This window comes from Aedes albopictus, chromosome 2 (genome assembly GCF_035046485.1).
Source record: "Aedes albopictus strain Foshan chromosome 2, AalbF5, whole genome shotgun sequence".
Lineage (NCBI taxonomy): Eukaryota > Metazoa > Arthropoda > Insecta > Diptera > Culicidae > Aedes > Aedes albopictus.
Window position 1 is genome coordinate 505674503 of NC_085137.1, and position 22003 is coordinate 505696505.

Here is a 22003-nt window from a genome sequence, read left to right on the forward strand (position 1 = left end):
GAAGCTACTTCGGAAGCATGCGTTTAAGCAGGCACACGTTTTGTGTAGAGAAAAATTAACACATAAGATTATAAGGTAAGAAATGATAAGAAATCTACATAAAAAGGGAGAGGACAGCTGTTGTTAAGAGCTAAGTATACAAAAATATTTTATTATTAGTTATAAATTATTTCAAGTATCTTCTCCATATTATTTAGATGACTACAAGATATCCGAGCACGACAGATGACCTAACTGATGGAAGATAAATGGAATAACTTCTTTTTGGATCCAACGCACAAGATTGCATCAGCACACCGACTGTTAGAAGATTTGAATTTATACTTGGAATTGGAGATAAACTACATCTGATAACACACATAAAATAGGCAGATTAATAGTTCATTAATCTGGATTTGTATGATCTATGAATTAATATTTTGTTATGGAATAAGTATTAGCTGATTGTGTTTCAGAAAGACTTTTCAAATTCCTTGAAGGGTTATACTTAAAACTGTTCAATTTTTAATAAACCTAAGGAGGGATGTAATAGGCTATGCTGAGAGTGACAATAGTGGGACAGATAATAAAACTTCACTTGTATACTGGACATCAACCAACAAACTGTGTATTATTGATTATAACAAAAATGAAACTAAATGTTTTGATTAAAATAGAGGTTGCATGAAACACGTGACTTACCAAAGTTAATCCAGATCATGTGACTTTTCCCCTTCCACATTAACGTAAACTTCTTCCCGTGGCAGTCGTGGAGAAGTAGAGGTGATCTCGGTCTCTAGTAACAACGCACATCATACTAACATTCCTTCCCTTCCCCGATGACCGTAAGGACGTGGCGGCTGCCGTTATTGACTTTATAAAGTTAAAAATTCTCGAATCACGGATTAGACTCGTGTTAGATAATGTTATTGGTCATAGTATAAGTCTAGTAAACGTTTGGGAACCGATGTTTCAAATCAACGCACTTTCAAACGGTTACCAGTAGCAATGCCCAAACACACAAACAAAATCGAATGTTCGCTGTTTTATTATGTCATTTATTTCAATAACATCCAATTTTTCACCAACTTTCAGTTGCGAACGTCATCTTGGTATTATCAAGGATCTCCAGCGTTAGACGCCCTCGATCAACTTGGCACCTTTTGGGCGCAACTGGCAATCTTTCGTCGCCGCCTACTACGTGTGGCGTCTGCTCGAAAGGTGGTCCAATTTTTCTATGACCTAATCGCACTATCCAACACCAACTTGATCTTAGGGTAATGGTATAATGTCTACCTCTGACCATTCATATCCAGTCTATCCAGTACCTACATCAGATTGGCTGGTTGAAATTGATCAACGCACGTCAGCGCCACCGTTGATGGCCGCCACCACTGCACTGACTGACTGCGGTGGTGCTACTATCAAGATTATCGTTGACCACCAGCTTAACCAGCTTTTGTCAGAGTACTTTGCTTGTGAAGCTCGACCTCACCGCACCCGTGTAGGAGGGGTCACGAGCTGAATCGTTTACGACCGAGTACAAATTCCAAATGGGTTTGGGTCATTGTGTTGGCAAATTTGATTATCTGCTAATGGGATTGTGACTGTTTCGTGATTTTTCATAAAGTGTAGAGTAGGGTGGGTCAAAGTCCTTGGATTTTTATAACGAAAACATCCGATTTCGAACATTTTTCTTCTGCATGACGTACCGTCGCCACTGAGACTAAGCCTGATTCTCAGTTCCATGAGCACTTGCACAGTTATTGACTGAGAGCTTCTCTTCCAATGACCATTATTGTATGCCAAAGGAAGTCAAGGAATTTTCCGTTACGAAAAGTTCATGGACCAACCGGGAATTGACTCCGTAATCCTCAGCATGATCTCTGTAAATAACCGATCACTTACCGCTTCGGCTACATGTGCCCTACGCGTGCACTACTAAGCCTGCTTGGATCACAATACATGTACTATCGCTGACCTAAACAAGAGACTTCAACATAATTCCGCGCCTCTGTATATTGCGTTCAGCTCCTCAAACTGATGAGCTGTCATCAATTTCTTCTAAAATTAAACATCACAAAATCACCATCCCCCAGCATTCCGATTAGGCTCAATTCAGTCTCCTGTCGCGACTTAATTAGTCAGTAGTAGTAATTGTGCGCGGTCCATATGGTTTACGGCCATTAGGTGATGGCTGCGATGCGACGCGGCTACTTTTCCTCCGACGATCAACGGATGCTAATGGCTCCACTAAACTCGTCGATTTATCTTAGCCGAAATGAGTGAGCGTCGGCGCGGCGCGCGCGCACCTATGTACTTCGGCTCAACCAAAGAGCAGCCTAATCATTCCAATCCTAGTAGCCAGGGCAGTCGGAGCTTAGAGGAATAGAATTACACTAGAACTCCAATGGCGCTGTTGTCACTTTTCCTATTCAATTAAATTGATAACTCTAATTGTAATTAATCATCGTTTTTAAGTATTCATCTTGTAATGGATATTTTGTTTTGGTAAACAAAATTTATTTGACACTTCTAGTACCGCTAATGACGCCGTAAGGGCGTGGCAAACTAGATGTTAGTCACACGAACAGCCCCGACATTGGACTTCTGTGGCTAGTTATTCTACTCTTAGAGGCGAATCGGCTTGAATTGGTCCGGGTGGTGGCAGTAGGCCAGATTAATTTGCATATTTCGGCGACGACGACGACTCGGCGAAGGAAAGCTCTATTCAGAGCCGACAGGTTTAATGGCCTCCGGGTGTGTCGTCTGTCGCCGCCACGCTCCTCGATGACGCGACGCCGTCGCCAGCTAAGACTCACAAATTTTGCATCACTCCAGCTCCAGGGCTGGTTCATAACTTATGCAGTGACGGCGAGAGGCGCTTGATCCGTGCAGTCGCCGCCGCAGGTGTTTCCCCGGCAGAGAGAACTAGTTTCGGCTATGATAACGCACTGATTGAAAGATCGGACAGAATTTTACGATTTTCTAATTTGGTCCAAGTGTATCCAAATCCATTTACCTACCTACTTGGAAAGGTCGTTCATTTGGCAATCTGTTTTTTTTTTTTATGAGTTGCTTTGCATAATTCTCGAATTTTCGACGAGGGAATTCCTTTCTTTTACCATACCATATGGTTCGTTGCGAGACGCGTTCTGATCTGACACATTTAAAAAATGCTAATTTAGTTTACTGAACTCATTGGGCGCATTTTGTCCTACACATTCTCTGGAAATCAAAATCTCTTGTCTACTGCTTAAAGTCGAAGGACAAATCGTAGAGAAAAGGTCGACAGGGCGCAGATCGAAATTGAATCTGCAAAGATTCTGTAACTTATGACACTTGACGAAGAATCCCGGAAGGATTTCTTGGAGGAATCCCGGAAAGAATTCCCGGAGGAATCACGGAAGGAATTCCCGGAGGAACCTCGGAAGAAATTTCCGGAGGAAACACGGAAGGAATTCTCGGAGGAACTCCAGAAGCAATTTCCGGAGGAACCCCACAAGGAACTCCCGGAGGAATCCCGGAAGGAATTCCCGGAGGAATTCCAGAAGGAATTCCCGGACGAATTCCGGAAGGAATTCCCGGACGAATTCCGGAAGGAATTCCCGGACGAATTCCGGAAGGAATTCCCGGACGAATTCCGGAAGGAATTCCCGGACTAATTCCGGAAGGAATTCCCGGACGAATTCCGGTAGGAATTCCCGGACGAATTCCGGAAGGAATTCCCGGAGGAATTCCGGAAGGAATTCCCGGAGGAATCCCGGAAGGAATTCTCGGAGGAATCCCGGAAGGAATTCTCGGAGGAATCCCGGAAGGAATTGCCGGAGGTATCCCGGAAGGAATTCCCAGAGGAATTCCGAATGGAATTCCCAGAGGAATGCTAAATTCCGAATGGAATTCCCAGAGGAATTCCGAATAGAATTCCCAGAGGAATTCCGAATGGAATTCCCAAAGGAGTTCCGAATGGAATTCCCAAAGGAATTCCGAATGGAATTCCCAAAGGAGTTCCGAATGGAATTCCCAAAGGAATTCCGAATGGAATTCCCAAAGGAATTCCCAAAGGAATTCCTAAAGGAATTCCGAATGGAATTCCCAGAGGAATTCCGAATGGAATTCCCAGAGGAATTCCGAATGGAATTCCCAGAGGAATTCCGAATGGAATTCCCAGAGGAATTCCGAATGGAATTCCCAGAGGAATTCCGAATGGAATTCCCAGAGGAATTCCGAATGGAATTCCCAGAGGAATTCCGAATGGAATTCCCAGAAGAATTCCAAATGGAATTCCCAGAGGAATTCCGAATGGAATTCCCAGAGGAATTCCGAATGGAATTCCCAGAGGAATTCCGAATGGAATTCCCAGAGGAATTCCGAATGGAATTCCCAGAGGAATTCCGAATGGAATTCCCAGAGGAATTCCGAATGGAATTCCCAGAAAAATTCCGAATGGAATTCCCAGAGGAATTCCGAATGGAATTCCCAGAGGAATTCCGAATGGAATTCCCAGAGGAATTCCGAATGGAATTCCCAGAGGAATTCCGAATGGAATTCCCAGAGGAATTCCGAATGGAATTCCCAGAGGAATTCCGAATGGAATTCCCAGAGGAATTCCGAATGGAATTCCCAGAGGAATTCCGAATGGAATTCCCAGAGGAATTCCGAATGGAATTCCCAGAGGAATTCCGAATGGAATTCCCAGAGGAATTCCGAATGGAATTCCCAAAGGAATTCCCAAAGGAATTCCCAAAGGAATTCCCAAAGGAATTCCCAAAGGAATTCCGAATGGAATTCCCAGAGGAATTCCGAATGGAATTCCCAGAGGAATTCCGAATGGAATTCCCAGAGGAATTCCGAATGGAATTCCCAGAGGAATTCCGAATGGAATTCCCAGAGGAATTCCGAATGGAATTCCCAGAGGAATTCCGAATGGAATTCCCAGAGGAATTCCGAATGGAATTCCCAGAGGAATTCCGAATGGAATTCCCAGAAGAATTCCGAATGGAATTCCCAGAAGAATTCCAAATGGAATTCCCAGAGGAATTCCGAATGGAATTCCCAGAGGAATTCCGAATGGGATTCCCAGAGGAATTCCGAATGGAATTCCCAGAGGAATTCCGAATGGAATTCCCAGGGGAATTCCGAATGGAATTCCCAGGGGAATTCCGAATGGAATTCCCAGGGGAATTCCGAATGGAATTCCCAGGGGAATTCCGAATGGAATTCCCAGGGGAATTCCGAATGGAATTCCCAGGGGAATTCCGAATGGAATTCCCAGGGGAATTCCGAATGGAATTCCCAGGGGAATTCCGAATGGAATTCCCAGGGGAATTCCGAATGGAATTCCCAGGGGAATTCCGAATGGAATTCCCAGGGGAATTCCGAATGGAATTCCCAGGGGAATTCCGAATGGAATTCCCAGGGGAATTCCGAATGGAATTCCCAGGGGAATTCCGAATGGAATTCCCAGGGGAATTCCGAATGGAATTCCCAGAGGAATTCCGAATGGAATTCCCAGAGGAATTCCGAATGGAATTCCCAGAGGAATTCCGAATGGAATTCCCAGAGGAATTCCGAATGGAATTCCCAGAGGAATTCCGAATGGAATTCCCAGAGGAATTCCGAATGGAATTCCCAGAGGAATTCCGAATGGAATTCCCAGAGGAATTCCGAATGGAATTCCCAGAGGAATTCCGAATGGAATTCCCAGAGGAATTCCGAATGGAATTCCCAGAGGAATTCCGAATGGAATTCCCAAAGGAATTCCCAAAGGAATTCCCAAAGGAATTCCCAAAGGAATTCCCAAAGGAATTCCCAAAGGAATTCCCAAAGGAATACCCAAAGGAATTCCCAAAGGAATTCCCAAAGGAATTCCGAATGGAATTCCCAGAGGAATTCCGAATGGAATTCCCAGAGGAATTCCGAATGGAATTCCCAGAGGAATTCCGAATGGAATTCCCAGAAGAATTCCGAATGGAATTCCCAGAAGAATTCCGAATGGAATTCCCAGAAGAATTCCAAATGGAATTCCCAGAGGAATTCCGAATGGAATTCCCAGAGGAATTCCGAATGGAATTCCCAGAGGAATTCCGAATGGAATTCCCAGAGGAATTCCGAATGGAATTCCCAGAGGAATTCCGAATGGAATTCCCAGAGGAATTCCGAATGGAATTCCCAGAGGAATTCCGAATGGAATTCCCAGAGGAATTCCGAATGGAATTCCCAGAGGAATTCCGAATGGAATTCCCAGAGGAATTCCGAATGGAATTCCCAGAGGAATTCCGAATGGAATTCCCAGAGGAATTCCGAATGGAATTCCCAGAGGAATTCCGAATGGAATTCCCAGAGGAATTCCGAATGGAATTCCCAGAGGAATTCCGAATGGAATTCCCAGAGGAATTCCGAATGGAATTCCCAGAGGAATTCCGAATGGAATTCCCAGAGGAATTCCGAATGGAATTCCCAGACGAATTCCGAATGGAATTCCCAGGGGAATTCCGAATGGAATTCCCAGGGGAATTCCGAATGGAATTCCCAGGGGAATTCCGAATGGAATTCCCAGGGGAATTCCGAATGGAATTCCCAGGGGAATTCCGAATGGAATTCCCAGAGGAATTCCGAATGGAATTCCCAGAGGAATTCCGAATGGAATTCCCAGAGGAATTCCGAATGGAATTCCCAGAGGAATTCCGAATGGAATTCCCAGAGGAATTCCGAATGGAATTCCCAGAGGAATTCCGAATGGAATTCCCAGAGGAATTCCGAATGGAATTCCCAGAGGAATTCCGAATGGAATTCCCAGAGGAATTCCGAATGGAATTCCCAGAGGAATTCCGAATGGAATTCCCAAAGGAATTCCGAATGGAAATCCCAAAGGAATTCCCAAAGGAATTCCCAAAGGAATTCCCAAAGGAATTCCGAATGGAATTCCCAGAGGAATTCCGAATGGAATTCCCAGAGGAATTCCGAATGGAATTCCCAGAGGAATTCCGAATGGAATTCCCAGAGGAATTCCGAATGGAATTCCCAGAAGAATTCCGAATGGAATTCCCAGAAGAATTCCGAATGGAATTCCCAGAAGAATTCCAAATGGAATTCCCAGAGGAATTCCGAATGGAATTCCCAGAGGAATTCCGAATGGAATTCCCAGAGGAATTCCGAATGGAATTCCCAGAGGAATTCCGAATGGAATTCCCAGAGGAATTCCGAATGGAATTCCCAGAGGAATTCCGAATGGAATTCCCAGAGGAATTCCGAATGGAATTCCCAGAGGAATTCCGAATGGAATTCCCAGAGGAATTCCGAATGGAATTCCCAGAGGAATTCCGAATGGAATTCCCAGAGGAATTCCGAATGGAATTCCCAGAGGAATTCCGAATGGAATTCCCAGAGGAATTCCGAATGGAATTCCCAGAGGAATTCCGAATGGAATTCCCAGATGAATTCCGAATGGAATTCCCAGAGGAATTCCGAATGGAATTCCCAGAGGAATTCCGAATGGAATTCCCAGAGGAATTCCGAATGGAATTCCCAGAGGAATTCCGAATGGAATTCCCAGAGGAATTCCGAATGGAATTCCCAAAGGAATTCCGAATGGAATTCCCAAAGGAATTCCCAAAGGAATTCCCAAAGGAATTACAGAATGGAATTCCCAGAGGAATTCCGAATGGAATTCCCAGAGGAATTCCGAATGGAATTCCCAGAGGAATTTCGAATGGAATTCCCAGAGGAATTCCGAATGGAATTCCCAGAGGAATTCCGAATAGAATTCCCAGAAGAATTCCGAATGGAATTCCCAGAAGAATTCCGAATGGAATTCCCAGAAGAATTCCAAATGGAATTCCCAGAGGAATTCCGAATGGAATTCCCAGAGGAATTCCGAATGGAATTCCCAGAGGAATTCCGAATGGAATTCCCAGAGGAATTCCGAATGGAATTCCCAGAGGAATTCCGAATGGAATTCCCAGAGGAATTCCGAATGGAATTCCCAGAGGAATTCCGAATGGAATTCCCAGAGGAATTCCGAATGGAATTCCCAGAGGAATTCCGAATGGAATTCCCAGAGGAATTCCGAATGGAATTCCCAGAGGAATTCCGAATGGAATTCCCAGAGGAATTCCGAATGGAATTCCCAGATGAATTCCGAATGGAATTCCCAGAGGAATTCCGAATGGAATTCCCAGAGGAATTCCGAATGGAATTCCCAGAGGAATTCCGAATGGAATTCCCAGAGGAATTCCGAATGGAATTCCCAGAGGAATTCCGAATGGAATTCCCAAAGGAGTTCCGAATGGAATTCCCAAAGGAATTCCGAATGGAATTCCCAAAGGAATTCCGAATGGAATTCCCAAAGGAATTCCCAAAGGAATTCCCAAAGGAATTACAGAATGGAATTCCCAGAGGAATTCCGAATGGAATTCCCAGAGGAATTCCGAATGGAATTCCCAGAGGAATTCCGAATGGAATTCCCAGAGGAATTCCGAATGGAATTCCCAGAGGAATTCCGAATGGAATTCCCAGAGGAATTCCGAATGGAATTCCCAGAGGAATTCCGAATGGAATTCCCAGAGGAATTCCGAATGGAAATCCCAGAGGAATTCCGAATGGAATTCCCAGAGGAATTCCGAATGGAATTCCCAGAGGAATTCCGAATGGAATTCCCAGAGGAATTCCGAATGGAATTCCCAGAGGAATTCCGAATGGAATTCCCAGATGAATTCCGAATGGAATTCCCAGAGGAATTCCGAATGGAATTCCCAGAGGAATTCCGAATGGAATTCCCAGAGGAATTCCGAATGGAATTCCCAGAGGAATTCCGAATGGAATTCCCAGAGGAATTCCGAATGGAATTCCCAGAGGAATTCCGAATGGAATTCCCAAAGGAGTTCCGAATGGAATTCCCAAAGGAATTCCGAATGGAATTCCCAAAGGAATTCCGAATGGAATTCCCAAAGGAATTCCCAAAGGAATTCCCAAAGGAATTACAGAATGGAATTCCCAGAGGAATTCCGAATGGAATTCCCAGAGGAATTCCGAATGGAATTCCCAGAGGAATTCCGAATGGAATTCCCAGAGGAATTCCGAATGGAATTCCCAGAGGAATTCCGAATGGAATTCCCAGAGGAATTCCGAATGGAATTCCCAGAGGAATTCCGAATGGAATTCCCAGAGGAATTCCGAATGGAATTCCCAGAGGAATTCCGAATGGAATTCCCAGAGGAATTCCGAATGGAATTCCCAGAGGAATTCCGAATGGAATTCCCAGAGGAATTCCGAATGGAATTCCCAAAGGAATTCCGAATAGAATTCCCATAGGAATTCCGAATGGAATTCCCAGAGGTATTCCGAAAAAAAAATCCCAGAGGAATTGCGAAAGGTATGTCAAAGAAACTCCCCGAGAAATTCAAAAAGCAACACATGGCGAAATACTTTGAAGAATTTTAGGTGGAATTCCCCAAGCAATTATGGACGAAATTCCTAGAGCAATGCAATGAATACTGGTTGCGATTCTTGAGAATTCTTAAAGAAACTCTTGTTGGAATCTTGGAAGCAGTTCTTGTAGAAGTGAAGAGAGGAGTTCGTGATAAAGTACCGGAAGAACATTTTAGAGGAATCCAAGGAAGAACTCCTGCAAGAATCCCATAAAGAACTCCTGGATGAATCCCGTAAGAAATTCCTGAAGAAATTCCGAGAGTAAACCTGGATGAAAATTCTGGAATTTCAGAAGGAACTCCTGGGGGAATCCCGGAAATGAATTCTTGGCGAAACGCTAGAAGAGTCTTCTGGAGGAATCCTCAATGAAACTTCAAGAGGAATTCAGGAAGCAGTTCTTGGCATAATTTCTAAAGGAGTCCCAGAGGAGACTTCTGTAGGAATCCCTGATATAATTGCTAAGCAAATCCGGAAGGTAATTCTAGAAGAAATATCTAAAGGCACTGCTCGAGTCATCTCTGGATTCAGTAGAAAATATACCGATGGTAATTTTTAGGAGAAATTTCTGAAGGAAAGTCTAAAGAAACTCCTGAAGAAATCACTGGAGGGACCTGGAGAAATCCCCAGATAGAAAAATTTCTGGAAAGCCCTCTGCAATTCCTGGAAACATCGCTGAAAGATTCTAAAAAGCAATTTTGTACGAATCTTTGGAAAAATACGTACAGAAATCCCTCAATAATATCTGTAGAAACTTCTGGAGGAGTCATTGGATTCCAATGATGAGATGAGTTGCTAAAGCAATTCATGAGCAATTCCCAGAGAAATCTCTGGAGCGTTCCATGGTAGAATTGCTGAAAAAAAATTCTAAAAAACAGCTTTTGTAATTTTAGGAGCATTCACTAAAAAGAAATCCTGAGCGAAATTCCAGAGAAATCCATTGCACATTCGCTGACGGAATCCTTTAGGTGAATTCTAGATAAACCCTTTAGGAATTCGTTGGGCAATCCTTATAACGACCCCTTTAGCGTATCCTGGAGAAATTCGAAATAAAAATTCCCTACAGAAATTTGTTGTTGAATTCTTCTAGCAATTTATGGGCCTGATTCAATGTCTAGTAAACCCTCCCGGATACGTCCTGTAGAAATCACTGCAGGAATTCTTAGAGGAAACCCCAAGAAACAATTCAAAGTCATAAATAAGCATGCATGTCGAACTATTGCTGGTTTATAACATTCGCAGCTGAACAAAACCAAATGCTGAATAATAAGCTGAAATGATGCTATTTACATTGTACATAAGCCAAAATGCAACATTTGGCACGTATGTGAACAGCAATTTATTTATAAGCTTAACAACCGTCAGCAGATTTTGTTTGTTCGATTTGCCCTTACTAGCTTTAATATAAGCTGAAGAACTTTTTTTCCGAAAGCTGATTATTGTGGTCTACATAAGTTGAATAAATGCTTTGATGTTTAATACTTCAGCTATTGTGGGAGCGTTCAATAATGGTTTAACAGTAAGCTGTATAAACGGATTTATGATTTACTTATTTGTTCGATTATCACTTTTCGATTGAACAACTTATCAAAGTAATTATAATAGAGCAATACTGGAACGTTCCTCATTATTAAATATGTATTGATGTTTGTTGCACACCAATGCGAAATATTCAAAACATTTGCTAATTTTCGTAGCAATTTCAAAGTGGTAGTCATCTTCACAACTTTTTTTTAAATAAATATTTACAACCTTTCATAAATCTGAATATCGATCTTTGAGCGATTCAAGAAGAAATCATTGTGCACTGAAACCTTCACTTAGACATTCAGGTTGATAACGAGTTTGAGGATGGTTGGCTAGGAGATTTTAAGGTGAAGTCATGTGGCGGGTTTCAAATAGCTTTCATAGGGGAATGGGGTACAGAGGTGTTCAAAGCCGTTTCAGAAAATCTTTGGGGACTCAGAGACTCTCAGGGTAGTTTCAGGCGGAGTTCATAAAGGTTTCAGGGTGCATCTGAGGTGTTTCAGGTATTAATGGGGCTTTAGGGAGCTTTGCAGGCACTCAGGTGGACTTCAGGAGGGTTTCAGTTACGTTTCAAGGCACTCTTGGCATTTTAGGGGGTTACGGAGGGGATTGATGTGGTTTCACATGCTCTCAGGTCAGATTAAGGGGGTTTCAGATGCAGTTCAGGGCCTGAAGCACCCGTTTCCGAAAGTTTAAGAAGAGCTTGAGGGACCTTCACAAACTCTCATGGTGACTTTGAGTGGATTGTAGAGGGATTTTAGGGGCTTCATCAGCTTTCAGGTAAGCTAAAGGGGCCATTCAGTGAAGTTTCAGAAGCATTACATTGCGTTTCAGGGCGTTGCAAAGGATTTCGAAGGACTTTTAGGGGGTTCACAGGTGAGTTTCACAGGGGTTTCAGGGGTGTCTGAGGCGTTTTAAGGCGTTTCAGGATGTCTCAAATGGATTTTAGGAGGTTTGACAGACTTTCAGATGAATTTCAAGGGGCTTTTAGAGGGGTTTCAGAGGCGCTTCAAGGCGTTACAGTTTGTTTAAGGACGTTTCGGAGGCGTTTTAGGGGGTTTCATAGGTTCACAAGTGAGCTTCAGGGTGGTTTCAAGGTGTTTCAATGCGTTTCTGTCGTGGTTTCTGTGCGTTTCAGATGATATCAGACTTTACTGTTATTGTATGGTGGTGTGCATGTATTCTGCCAGAAATCCATCGATACAAAAATGCCATATGAACTCATAAAAGTTGGTGAGTTCTTTCCTAGTTATGCTTACTATTGTTATGCTCTGTCTGAAGTGATGTGTTATTCCTCAAGAAGCTTGAATGAATTCTTGAGTCGTTAAAATAGAATTTGCAATCTTATTTAAATCCTATTCTAACGTTTCGAAAATTCTTCCGAGCTTCTTGGGGAATGTTATTGTTAAGCTTCCTCAAATTTGATTATGCCCTCAAAACCATCGAGATCAGGTGTGGCACCTGCGACAAAAATGCAACCATTAGTCATGCATGTGATCAAGGAGACCCCCTACACAGGACCCACCGAGGCGACGGTGGTGAACGTGAGCTTGTAATATTCTTCTATATTAATTCGAAACTAACGAATTCGTTCCACACTTGGCGGCCCTGCAGCCTACATCAGGATAGGCACAACTGAGGACTGACCCCTCGCAGTGGACATAGGGTAAAAGTTCCCTTAGTGGAGGTAGTACCAATAGTGGTGGTAGTGCCAATTTAGCACTATTTCGACCAAAAAGCTTGCAAATGATATTTTCAATAGATGCATCATAACTAATTAATAACATTAATTCAGTTTTGTGTTCAGGATTTGCCGAAAAACCTATTTTAAACAATTTTTTTCCTTAAATTTGCTCCTTTGCACCTATAGTGGTGGTAGTGTTCCTATAGTGGTGGGTCCCATAAGAATTCAATGGGATGCGCCACTATAGGAACCAATGTTAAATTTTACCTCCATAATAGGAACCGTGTACCAATAGTTGGTGCAAGTGATTTATTAGCAAAAACTGAAATAAACAATGGATTTAACATTTTTTCTAGCCAATTTAAGTGAAAAACTACCGATTAACGTTTTCAGACTTGTTATTTTGTGGTATTATCCATTTTATTTAATCATTTTACTACAAGGAGCTACTAATAGCACCACTATTGGTACATTTACCCTACGGGCACGGAAAATAAACAAAACCATCAAGCTCGACCAACCCTTTCAACAGGCTGCCTTCTCGAACGAAAAAAAAAACACCCGAAAGCGCGCCTACTTGGATTATGTTATGGTCCACTCTGTGACGGGTCTTAAGAAGGGTAGCTGTGATGCAATAACTCAGGATCCGAAACCATGGCAACAGCAACAACAACAACTGAAGTAGGGCTGGACTCCGTGTGGTCTCGACGTGTCAGGTCATCGTCGTCCGTCGTGATGGTAGGGGTGTTACCTACCGATCGCCATGCCACACCAGTGAACAAATACCAAAGACGGATGACGACTGCTCCGTTGAGGTTAAGTCATTAAAATCTCGCTGCACCATCCAGCATCCATCCGCGCCATAGCATGATCGAGATTCGTTGCCATGCCCACCGGTCGGGGTGTTGATCGTGTTACAAATAAAAACGTGATAAAACAGGAATAAACTCATTTTCCTTTCTGTATGGGCACGCCTACGACGCGACGGTTCGGATTTGTTATTGCATTCCGTTTGTGGAGCCCTCGGTTGTTCACTGGAATTGGACAACGTCGATGGTGGTCCTGATTTTGGTTTTGCCTCCCCCATCGTTATATTTATTCGATGAACTTGATTGGAGACGGTCTTTTTAGGACACGACTGGTCATCAGCAAGCAATCACGTACGATTAAACTCGGTAAAATAAATCTAAGAAGAAATTGGTCTGTCTGTCTGTCTGTCTGTCTGTCTGTCTGTCTGTCTGTCTGTCTGTCTGTCTGTCTGTCTGTCTGTCTGTCTGTCTGTCTGTCTGTCTGTCTGTCTGTCTGTCTGTCTGTCTGTCTGTCTGTCTGTCTGTCTGTCTGTCTGTCTGTCTGTCTGTCTGTCTGTCTGTCTGTCTGTCTGTCTGTCTGTCTGTCTGTCTGTCTGTCTGTCTGTCTGTCTGTCTGTCTGTCTGTCTGTCTGTCTGTCTGTCTGTCTGTCTGTCTGTCTGTCTGTCTGTCTGTCTGTCTGTCTGTCTGTCTGTCTGTCTGTCTGTCTGTCTGTCTGTCTGTCTGTCTGTCTGTCTGTCTGTCTGTCTGTCTGTCTGTCTGTCTGTCTGTCTGTCTGTCTGTCTGTCTGTCTGTCTGTCTGTCTGTCTGTCTGTCTGTCTGTCTGTCTGTCTGTCTGTCTGTCTGTCTGTCTGTCTGTCTGTCTGTCTGTCTGTCTGTCTGTCTGTCTGTCTGTCTGTCTGTCTGTCTGTCTGTCTGTCTGTCTGTCTGTCTGTCTGTCTGTCTGTCTGTCTGTCTGTCTGTCTGTCTGTCTGTCTGTCTGTCTGTCTGTCTGTCTGTCTGTCTGTCTGTCTGTCTGTCTGTCTGTCTGTCTGTCTGTCTGTCTGTCTGTCTGTCTGTCTGTCTGTCTGTCTGTCTGTCTGTCTGTCTGTCTGTCTGTCTGTCTGTCTGTCTGTCTGTCTGTCTGTCTGTCTGTCTGTCTGTCTGTCTGTCTGTCTGTCTGTCTGTCTGTCTGTCTGTCTGTCTGTCTGTCTGTCTGTCTGTCTGTCTGTCTGTCTGTCTGTCTGTCTGTCTGTCTGTCTGTCTGTCTGTCTGTCTGTCTGTCTGTCTGTCTGTCTGTCTGTCTGTCTGTCTGTCTGTCTGTCTGTCTGTCTGTCTGTCTGTCTGTCTGTCTGTCTGTCTGTCTGTCTGTCTGTCTGTCTGTCTGTCTGTCTGTCTGTCTGTCTGTCTGTCTGTCTGTCTGTCTGTCTGTCTGTCTGTCTGTCTGTCTGTCTGTCTGTCTGTCTGTCTGTCTGTCTGTCTGTCTGTCTGTCTGTCTGTCTGTCTGTCTGTCTGTCTGTCTGTCTGTCTGTCTGTCTGTCTGTCTGTCTGTCTGTCTGTCTGTCTGTCTGTCTGTCTGTCTGTCTGTCTGTCTGTCTGTCTGTCTGTCTGTCTGTCTGTCTGTCTGTCTGTCTGTCTGTCTGTCTGTCTGTCTGTCTGTCTGTCTGTCTGTCTGTCTGTCTGTCTGTCTGTCTGTCTGTCTGTCTGTCTGTCTGTCTGTCTGTCTGTCTGTCTGTCTGTCTGTCTGTCTGTCTGTCTGTCTGTCTGTCTGTCTGTCTGTCTGTCTGTCTGTCTGTCTGTCTGTCTGTCTGTCTGTCTGTCTGTCTGTCTGTCTGTCTGTCTGTCTGTCTGTCTGTCTGTCTGTCTGTCTGTCTGTCTGTCTGTCTGTCTGTCTGTCTGTCTGTCTGTCTGTCTGTCTGTCTGTCTGTCTGTCTGTCTGTCTGTCTGTCTGTCTGTCTGTCTGTCTGTCTGTCTGTCTGTCTGTCTGTCTGTCTGTCTGTCTGTCTGTCTGTCTGTCTGTCTGTCTGTCTGTCTGTCTGTCTGTCTGTCTGTCTGTCTGTCTGTCTGTCTGTCTGTCTGTCTGTCTGTCTGTCTGTCTGTCTGTCTGTCTGTCTGTCTGTCTGTCTGTCTGTCTGTCTGTCTGTCTGTCTGTCTGTCTGTCTGTCTGTCTGTCTGTCTGTCTGTCTGTCTGTCTGTCTGTCTGTCTGTCTGTCTGTCTGTCTGTCTGTCTGTCTGTCTGTCTGTCTGTCTGTCTGTCTGTCTGTCTGTCTGTCTGTCTGTCTGTCTGTCTGTCTGTCTGTCTGTCTGTCTGTCTGTCTGTCTGTCTGTCTGTCTGTCTGTCTGTCTGTCTGTCTGTCTGTCTGTCTGTCTGTCTGTCTGTCTGTCTGTCTGTCTGTCTGTCTGTCTGTCTGTCTGTCTGTCTGTCTGTCTGTCTGTCTGTCTGTCTGTCTGTCTGTCTGTCTGTCTGTCTGTCTGTCTGTCTGTCTGTCTGTCTGTCTGTCTGCCTGTCTGTCTGTCTGTCTGTCTGTCTGTCTGTCTGTCTGTCTGTCTGTCTGTCTGTCTGTCTGTCTGTCTGTCTGTCTGTCTGTCTGTCTGTCTGTCTGTCTGTCTGAACGCTCTGAAAACCCATACAAAATGTATATATTTTTAATAAGCTCCAAATTTCTGGATATTTTTTATCGAAACACCTGGAATTCATTAACGATGGGAAACCGATGATATCCTTTTTCGCATGCAAGACCTGTCCTTGTTGATCGTACACGTATGTACATCATCGGCGGCGTTGTATGGCAAAATACACCTAGCCCAAAGCGGAACAACAAATCTAGAGCCACCAAGAACCGGTGCCATTCCGCCCACAGAAGGAGGAGAAGGAGAAGAAGGAAGCGAAGGATGATGAGTGGGTCTCTGGCTACAAACAGTGGGAAAACAGGTGAAAACTAATCATTTCTCACGATGAGAATTCCCCGTTCCAGTGAGTGCGCATTTAAGGGAGACCGGGGTAAAATGTTTGCCGACCTGGAAAGAAGATACAGCGTCCGTCAGCTTGTTGCAAACCCGCTCGTTGCAACGCTTTTTAGTTGCAAGTCCGCTAATTGCAAAATTTGACAAGCTTTGGCTACTAAAAAGCAATCAAGTGTCAAATATGTGCTGTCAGTCAAGCTGTCAATGCATTTCGATGCACTTTAGTGTCAAAGTGACGTTGCAATTAGCGAATGGCATTCGCTCGTTGCAATGTAAACATGTTGCAACGAGCGAACGGCCGCTGTACTGTGGGAAAGTATAGGCCAAGAAACGGTGATTTGTTGAAACATCCAGCAGTTTTGATAGACAATGAGCAACGTTATCGTTATACAGCAATATTTTATTAGTTTTTTTTTATTACTGAGCTTTAAGCTCCCATGGTTTGTTTTAGGAATTTTGAATTTTTTTATTATGAATTTCAGATAAATTAGGAAATCATCTTTTGAAAGCTTGCCACACCACATGCTTGACAGCTCTTATAGTTCAACATCTTTTGAGGAATGATCCAACAAATCGTTCCCATATTAACTATAAAACCATTTTTAAATCAGTACTCAAGACACTAACATTTGAATTTACATATAAGCAAACACCTCGATTCATTTTTCAGTATTTCATTTCTGAAAGCATTTGATACCAATTCCCCCGATTCACATCCAAAAAAGCGACCGTCAACCGAACCGGGCGATCGACCTACCTTTCGTGCGAATATGCCTTGAAATTTACAACCTTCATCAACGTGTGGGAACCATTGTAAAAGCAAAGACAAAAATAAAAACAGCTCGCTGTGCCTTTTAAATTGCCCCAAAAGCGGAAGGCTCTCGCACACAAAACGATCGACAACCTATGTGCCGAAAAAACGCCGAAAAGGACTCATGGGAAAATTTTTGCGCGACCAGCTTGCACACGTTGCTTTACAGTCCTCGTACGTATCAGGATTCGATTCTTGGGAACGTCAGTTCACTATTCGAAAAATTCTTTTTTTTTTTCAGAGTTGATGAGATTATTAAAAAAAGAGTTTTCTGTATATAACTTACAAAAAAGTTCAATCGCACATGGCATTTTTGGCAACATTGTCACACAATGTTGATTACATACAGTTCCGATTACAATACCGTTTAAACGACGCATTTCTACGAATAATAAACATCCCAGGTAACAATTTGATGCTGTACAAACGTTTCTCCAACCATTTTAAATCAGCCTTCATTTAAACAAAAGCTGAGCACAAGAGGTATAATAATTCATTCAGATCCTAAACATCTAATTTTGGTGATTTTATTCAACCTTTAGCTGATTTGAGGTTCATTGTAAGCTGATTTAAGGCTTAACATGAGCTTAATCAGTAATCAATTAAAATTATTAATTGTGTAAGAATAAAATAAAAAATACTTTCGTGAGCCTATTTTTACCATTAGCTGCGTCTATTTCCAGAAGAGGTGTTTAGGAATGTATAAATTAATCTGTGGGAAAACTGGGAATTTAACTCGGACCTCCTGATTTATAGTCACTCACCTTAACATCTACACCACACACACTTGTATACATATCCTCGAGCACAAATGCTCTTGTGTCTGAATAGTCAAGAACAAAAGCTGAACTGAGTCTGTATTGAGGCTGAAGAAGCGATGTGGACTTCACGAAAACATGCTCGGGTTAAGCTGTCAAAAGTTATTAGATTAAAGATTGAACAACAGATGATTAGTTCTGCATGTTGATGTATGTTTTAAAGCTGGTTACCCAGGTGAATAATATTCTATTCAACTTGATATTCAGCCATCCATGTATTGCTGATTAAAGAGGTTGAACAAGCCATACTTCAGTCCAATATTCATCTGTCATTGTGATCAGCCATTCACACCATTAACTAATTATTGTTCAGCTAATACTCTCACTGTTCAGCATTCATTATTACTTGAGATGTCCATTTCACTAACAATTTGACAGTTTCCTCTGCACGATTGGCTTACTATGGCCACCTTTGCATATCTCTATGTAGGATTACTAAGTGGACCGAACCCCTTTCTTTTTCCTTCATATAAATAACAAGAATAACAAAGTTTTTTTTAGTTCATTTTGTACTATGTATATTATGCGTTATGTGTTCGGCACTACTGCGATTTATTGGTCTCCGAGTCCTATTAGGGCTAAAAATATCTACATTAGTTAAATGGTTAGTTATAAGTAGTCGTCGATATGCCCATGGGCTGCAAGCGTCGATTTCGTGATTGAGTTGTGGCCGAGGTTGTAGCTTGTTCGGTGCTTTTCGGCCGTGATAGGCGGGATATTCTAGAGATTGGATCATTTGTAGTTGTTTCAATGCTTTCCGACTGGGGTGGGAGTAAGAAACTGTAGTCTTTTGAATCATCTGTTGTAATATGTTTCGAAGTATTAGTCAAGATGGGCGGCAAGCGTGGAAATAAGTATATATTATCGTTGGGATATCGATTCCGGTGTTCATATGGATATAGTTGACCGAGACGAGGCAGAGTTCGTGATTGAGTTGTGGCTTGATTGGTGCTTCCCGGCTGTGATAGACGAGATGTTATCAAGCCTGAATCTGATTTAGTTACTGTAATGCTTTCAGACTGTGGGGGCATAGGTACGGGTAAGAAGCTGTAAAGGTCCACATCATCTGATGTAGTGTATTTCGAAGTATTATTCGAAATGGGATGTCGATTCCGATGTCTACGTGGATATAGTTGACCGGGATAAGGCAGAGTTCGTGGAGTAGTTGTGGATTGATCGGTGCTCTCCAGATGTGCTAAGCGGGATGTTCTTGTTTCAGTGCTTTCCGACTGTAGCAGGCATGATGGCTTTAGAAGCAATGAATTGTGTTGCTCTAGTTGCATCATTCTGTGAGGAATAGGATAATATTGAAAATATTACTTCGGGGCAATTGCTAAGAGTTTTTTTTTGTATTAAATGTACTATTTTAACTTGTGAGCATTTCCGCAAATTTAATGCACCTTCATAGTGCTCTGAAGTAAAGGAGCACCATGAGATCTCATGGCATCTCATTTTGATGGCCAACTTTCAGGTCATTTCGGGCGAAGTCAATTATCAGATCAGTGAATCGCTCCCTATCAGGGACATCAAAATGTAAACGTCTGGTATTAAAACCCGAATCGAGATGCCCCTTTGGGTTAAAAATTCCTGGACAAAACTCAAGCTATGAATGACACTAACGCTGCGAACAAAAAGGCAACCACTGGGGTAACAGGGCAAAAATATATGTTTTGTGTTATGCCCATTTGTGATATCCTCTCTTATTACGCATTTGTAGTGTTCCACTACAATATGTGAGATATTTCTAACATGCATTTGTAGTGCTTCATTATTTTTACGTAATAAAATATAAAGTTGCATAATGAAGAAATGGTGGTTTGAAAATCATCTATGAAAAATAGAAAGCAACTGATTACACTGAACGAAAATCCCCGCCAGAAATTGAATGAAAATTGCCTCATCCGAGCCCCATGCCTAAAATCAGATGATTTTTGGAAGTTTGTCATTCAAATGCTTATCTGACAGAATCAAAACACACGGTATAAAAATCCTTCAAAGTAACCATTATAATCATACAATTCAGAATCAAAACAAATCCAGGTGCGGATGATTATCATTCAAAACCCATACAGTCCACCGGTCGTTTTATGAATGAAATTGTTTGCAAAATCTGGTGTTGCTCATATAGACGTTGTTGTATGTATTTCATTTTTTCTAATACTTTGCAAAACAGCTAATATTACAACCATCACAACTAGTTTGAACGAAACTGATTTCAATTGAAGTCAATTCCAAGCAAACTAGTAGAATGGTTGTAATATTAGATGTTTTGAAAAAAAAAGTATATGTAACACATTTTCATTGTATGAATTAAACTTTATTTAGAATTTTCGTATACAGAAATCACATTTCACTTTAATCTTACATTCACTTTTTTCACACTTCACCGAAGTCAAACACTTTTACGCGACACCTTTCCTGCGGCACTTCAACTTTGGAATTTTGAACTGGCATGGCGCTCCAACAGCTAAATGAAAATCAAACTAAAACTAAATGATTTTCGGAACGCGGCTTTGATAAAGTATGTTCAGCTTGATTTAGCATAATGCTCATATGTTAATTCCATCTTTTCATATTTGACTGAAAGGCAGACAACATACAAAATAATAGAATATAAAGAGTAAATAAAAATCCGCCATTGTTGTTTAGAAAATTATTCGGTCGGGATTGTCATTCAGTTTTGGGAATAAGCGCTTGAGCATACGCTCGAATGAGGATTCATTCGTTGGGCGGTGGGGATTTTCGTTCAATGGTCGAATGATTTTCGGTATGGAACACAGTGGAATATGGTTTCTGATGATTTGGTGATGATAATCATTCACAACAAACGTCAAGCGAAAAATCATTTATGTTTGCGTCTATTTTTGTTTTATAATAGGATGATTTTTATTCAGTAGAAGGCAGTAAAATCATTCTGCTGTGAAATCATTCGAAATTGAGATTCTGCGGATCTGTATCGCATTGAATGAAGAATCATTTTCCGTTTGGCGGGGGTTTTCGTTCAGTGTAGGCACATGATTTCGGAAATAGGATCACCGCGTCATTAGTAATCTTACGCTGCCAAATTCCATAGAGACTATGCGGCATCTTGAACTAAACGATTTTCTAACCTTCAAGTATCTGCTTCTTCTTCATGCAACCGGTTCAACTGCCACAATTGGCTTCTTTAGCGGTATTGAGATCATTCTATTTTCAGAATCTGCATGCAAAACTGAGCCGAAATCCAAATTTTCATGAATTTTGGTGCCCGGGAACCTATTTAAAAATCAGTTTGAAGTTTGTATGGGAGCAATTTGTCGAATCACCCCTCGTCGCATTTTGTACTGGGCGGAGCTGTCAAGCAGTTGGCCAGCTGTCAAAAGGTGATTTCGAAAAATCTCTTCGAAAGCGATTTTAGGTACCAAAATGAAGTTCTGAAATTCTGAAAAAAATCATGGTGGTACAGAAAAAGGTGCTCTTTCGTATAAAATCGAAAAATCAATACATTTGTCTTAATTTAAAAACCCAATTGACTAACCTTGTTTCTATTGCTTCCAGTTTGGCCAAAATTAGTTCTACACCGAAACCGAAATTACCTTCTTGCGAACAGTAGCCACCTGGTAGAACAAGGATGAAAAACCACAGGCTCCTTACGATTACAACCGACAGTGACATGATTTAATCGTACCAGTCCGTACCAATCATGTGAGCGAACTGAGATGGAGGCTTCTCAAAATGTAATCACAACCTCGGAATCTCGGAATATGTATACTCAATGCAAAATATTCTTATCATTCTCGTAGGAGAGAATGGACAACTTTGGACAACTTTTTTGCATACTTTTATATAACGATCGTTATCAATACGAAGTTTGATTGTGAATCACTCTCCTCTAATCCTTATCTTCTGTAGTGCTACGCAGAGGTCATGATGGCTCTACGGAGAGTATTATTCTATCAATCCAATGTAAATAACCGATTGCACAGTTACATCATGGGAAAACCACTATCGCTGTCTTTTATGTGAACT

At 42.4% G+C, this 22003-nt stretch overlaps 1 protein-coding gene across 1 annotated transcript; it reads right to left on the minus strand.

Annotated features, from left to right (window-relative positions):
- Positions 1-18403: 18403 nt before the first annotated feature.
- On the minus strand, positions 18404-21673 carry LOC115265762 (uncharacterized). Its single transcript, XM_029871711.2, has 2 exons — positions 21513-21673; positions 18404-19282 (listed from the first exon to the last, which is right to left on the minus strand). The coding sequence occupies exons 1-2, from the start codon at positions 21647-21649 to the stop codon at positions 18601-18603; spliced, it is 819 nt and encodes a 272-aa protein (XP_029727571.1). The 5' UTR covers positions 21650-21673; the 3' UTR covers positions 18404-18600.
- Between the last annotated feature and the right edge of the window lie 330 nt (positions 21674-22003).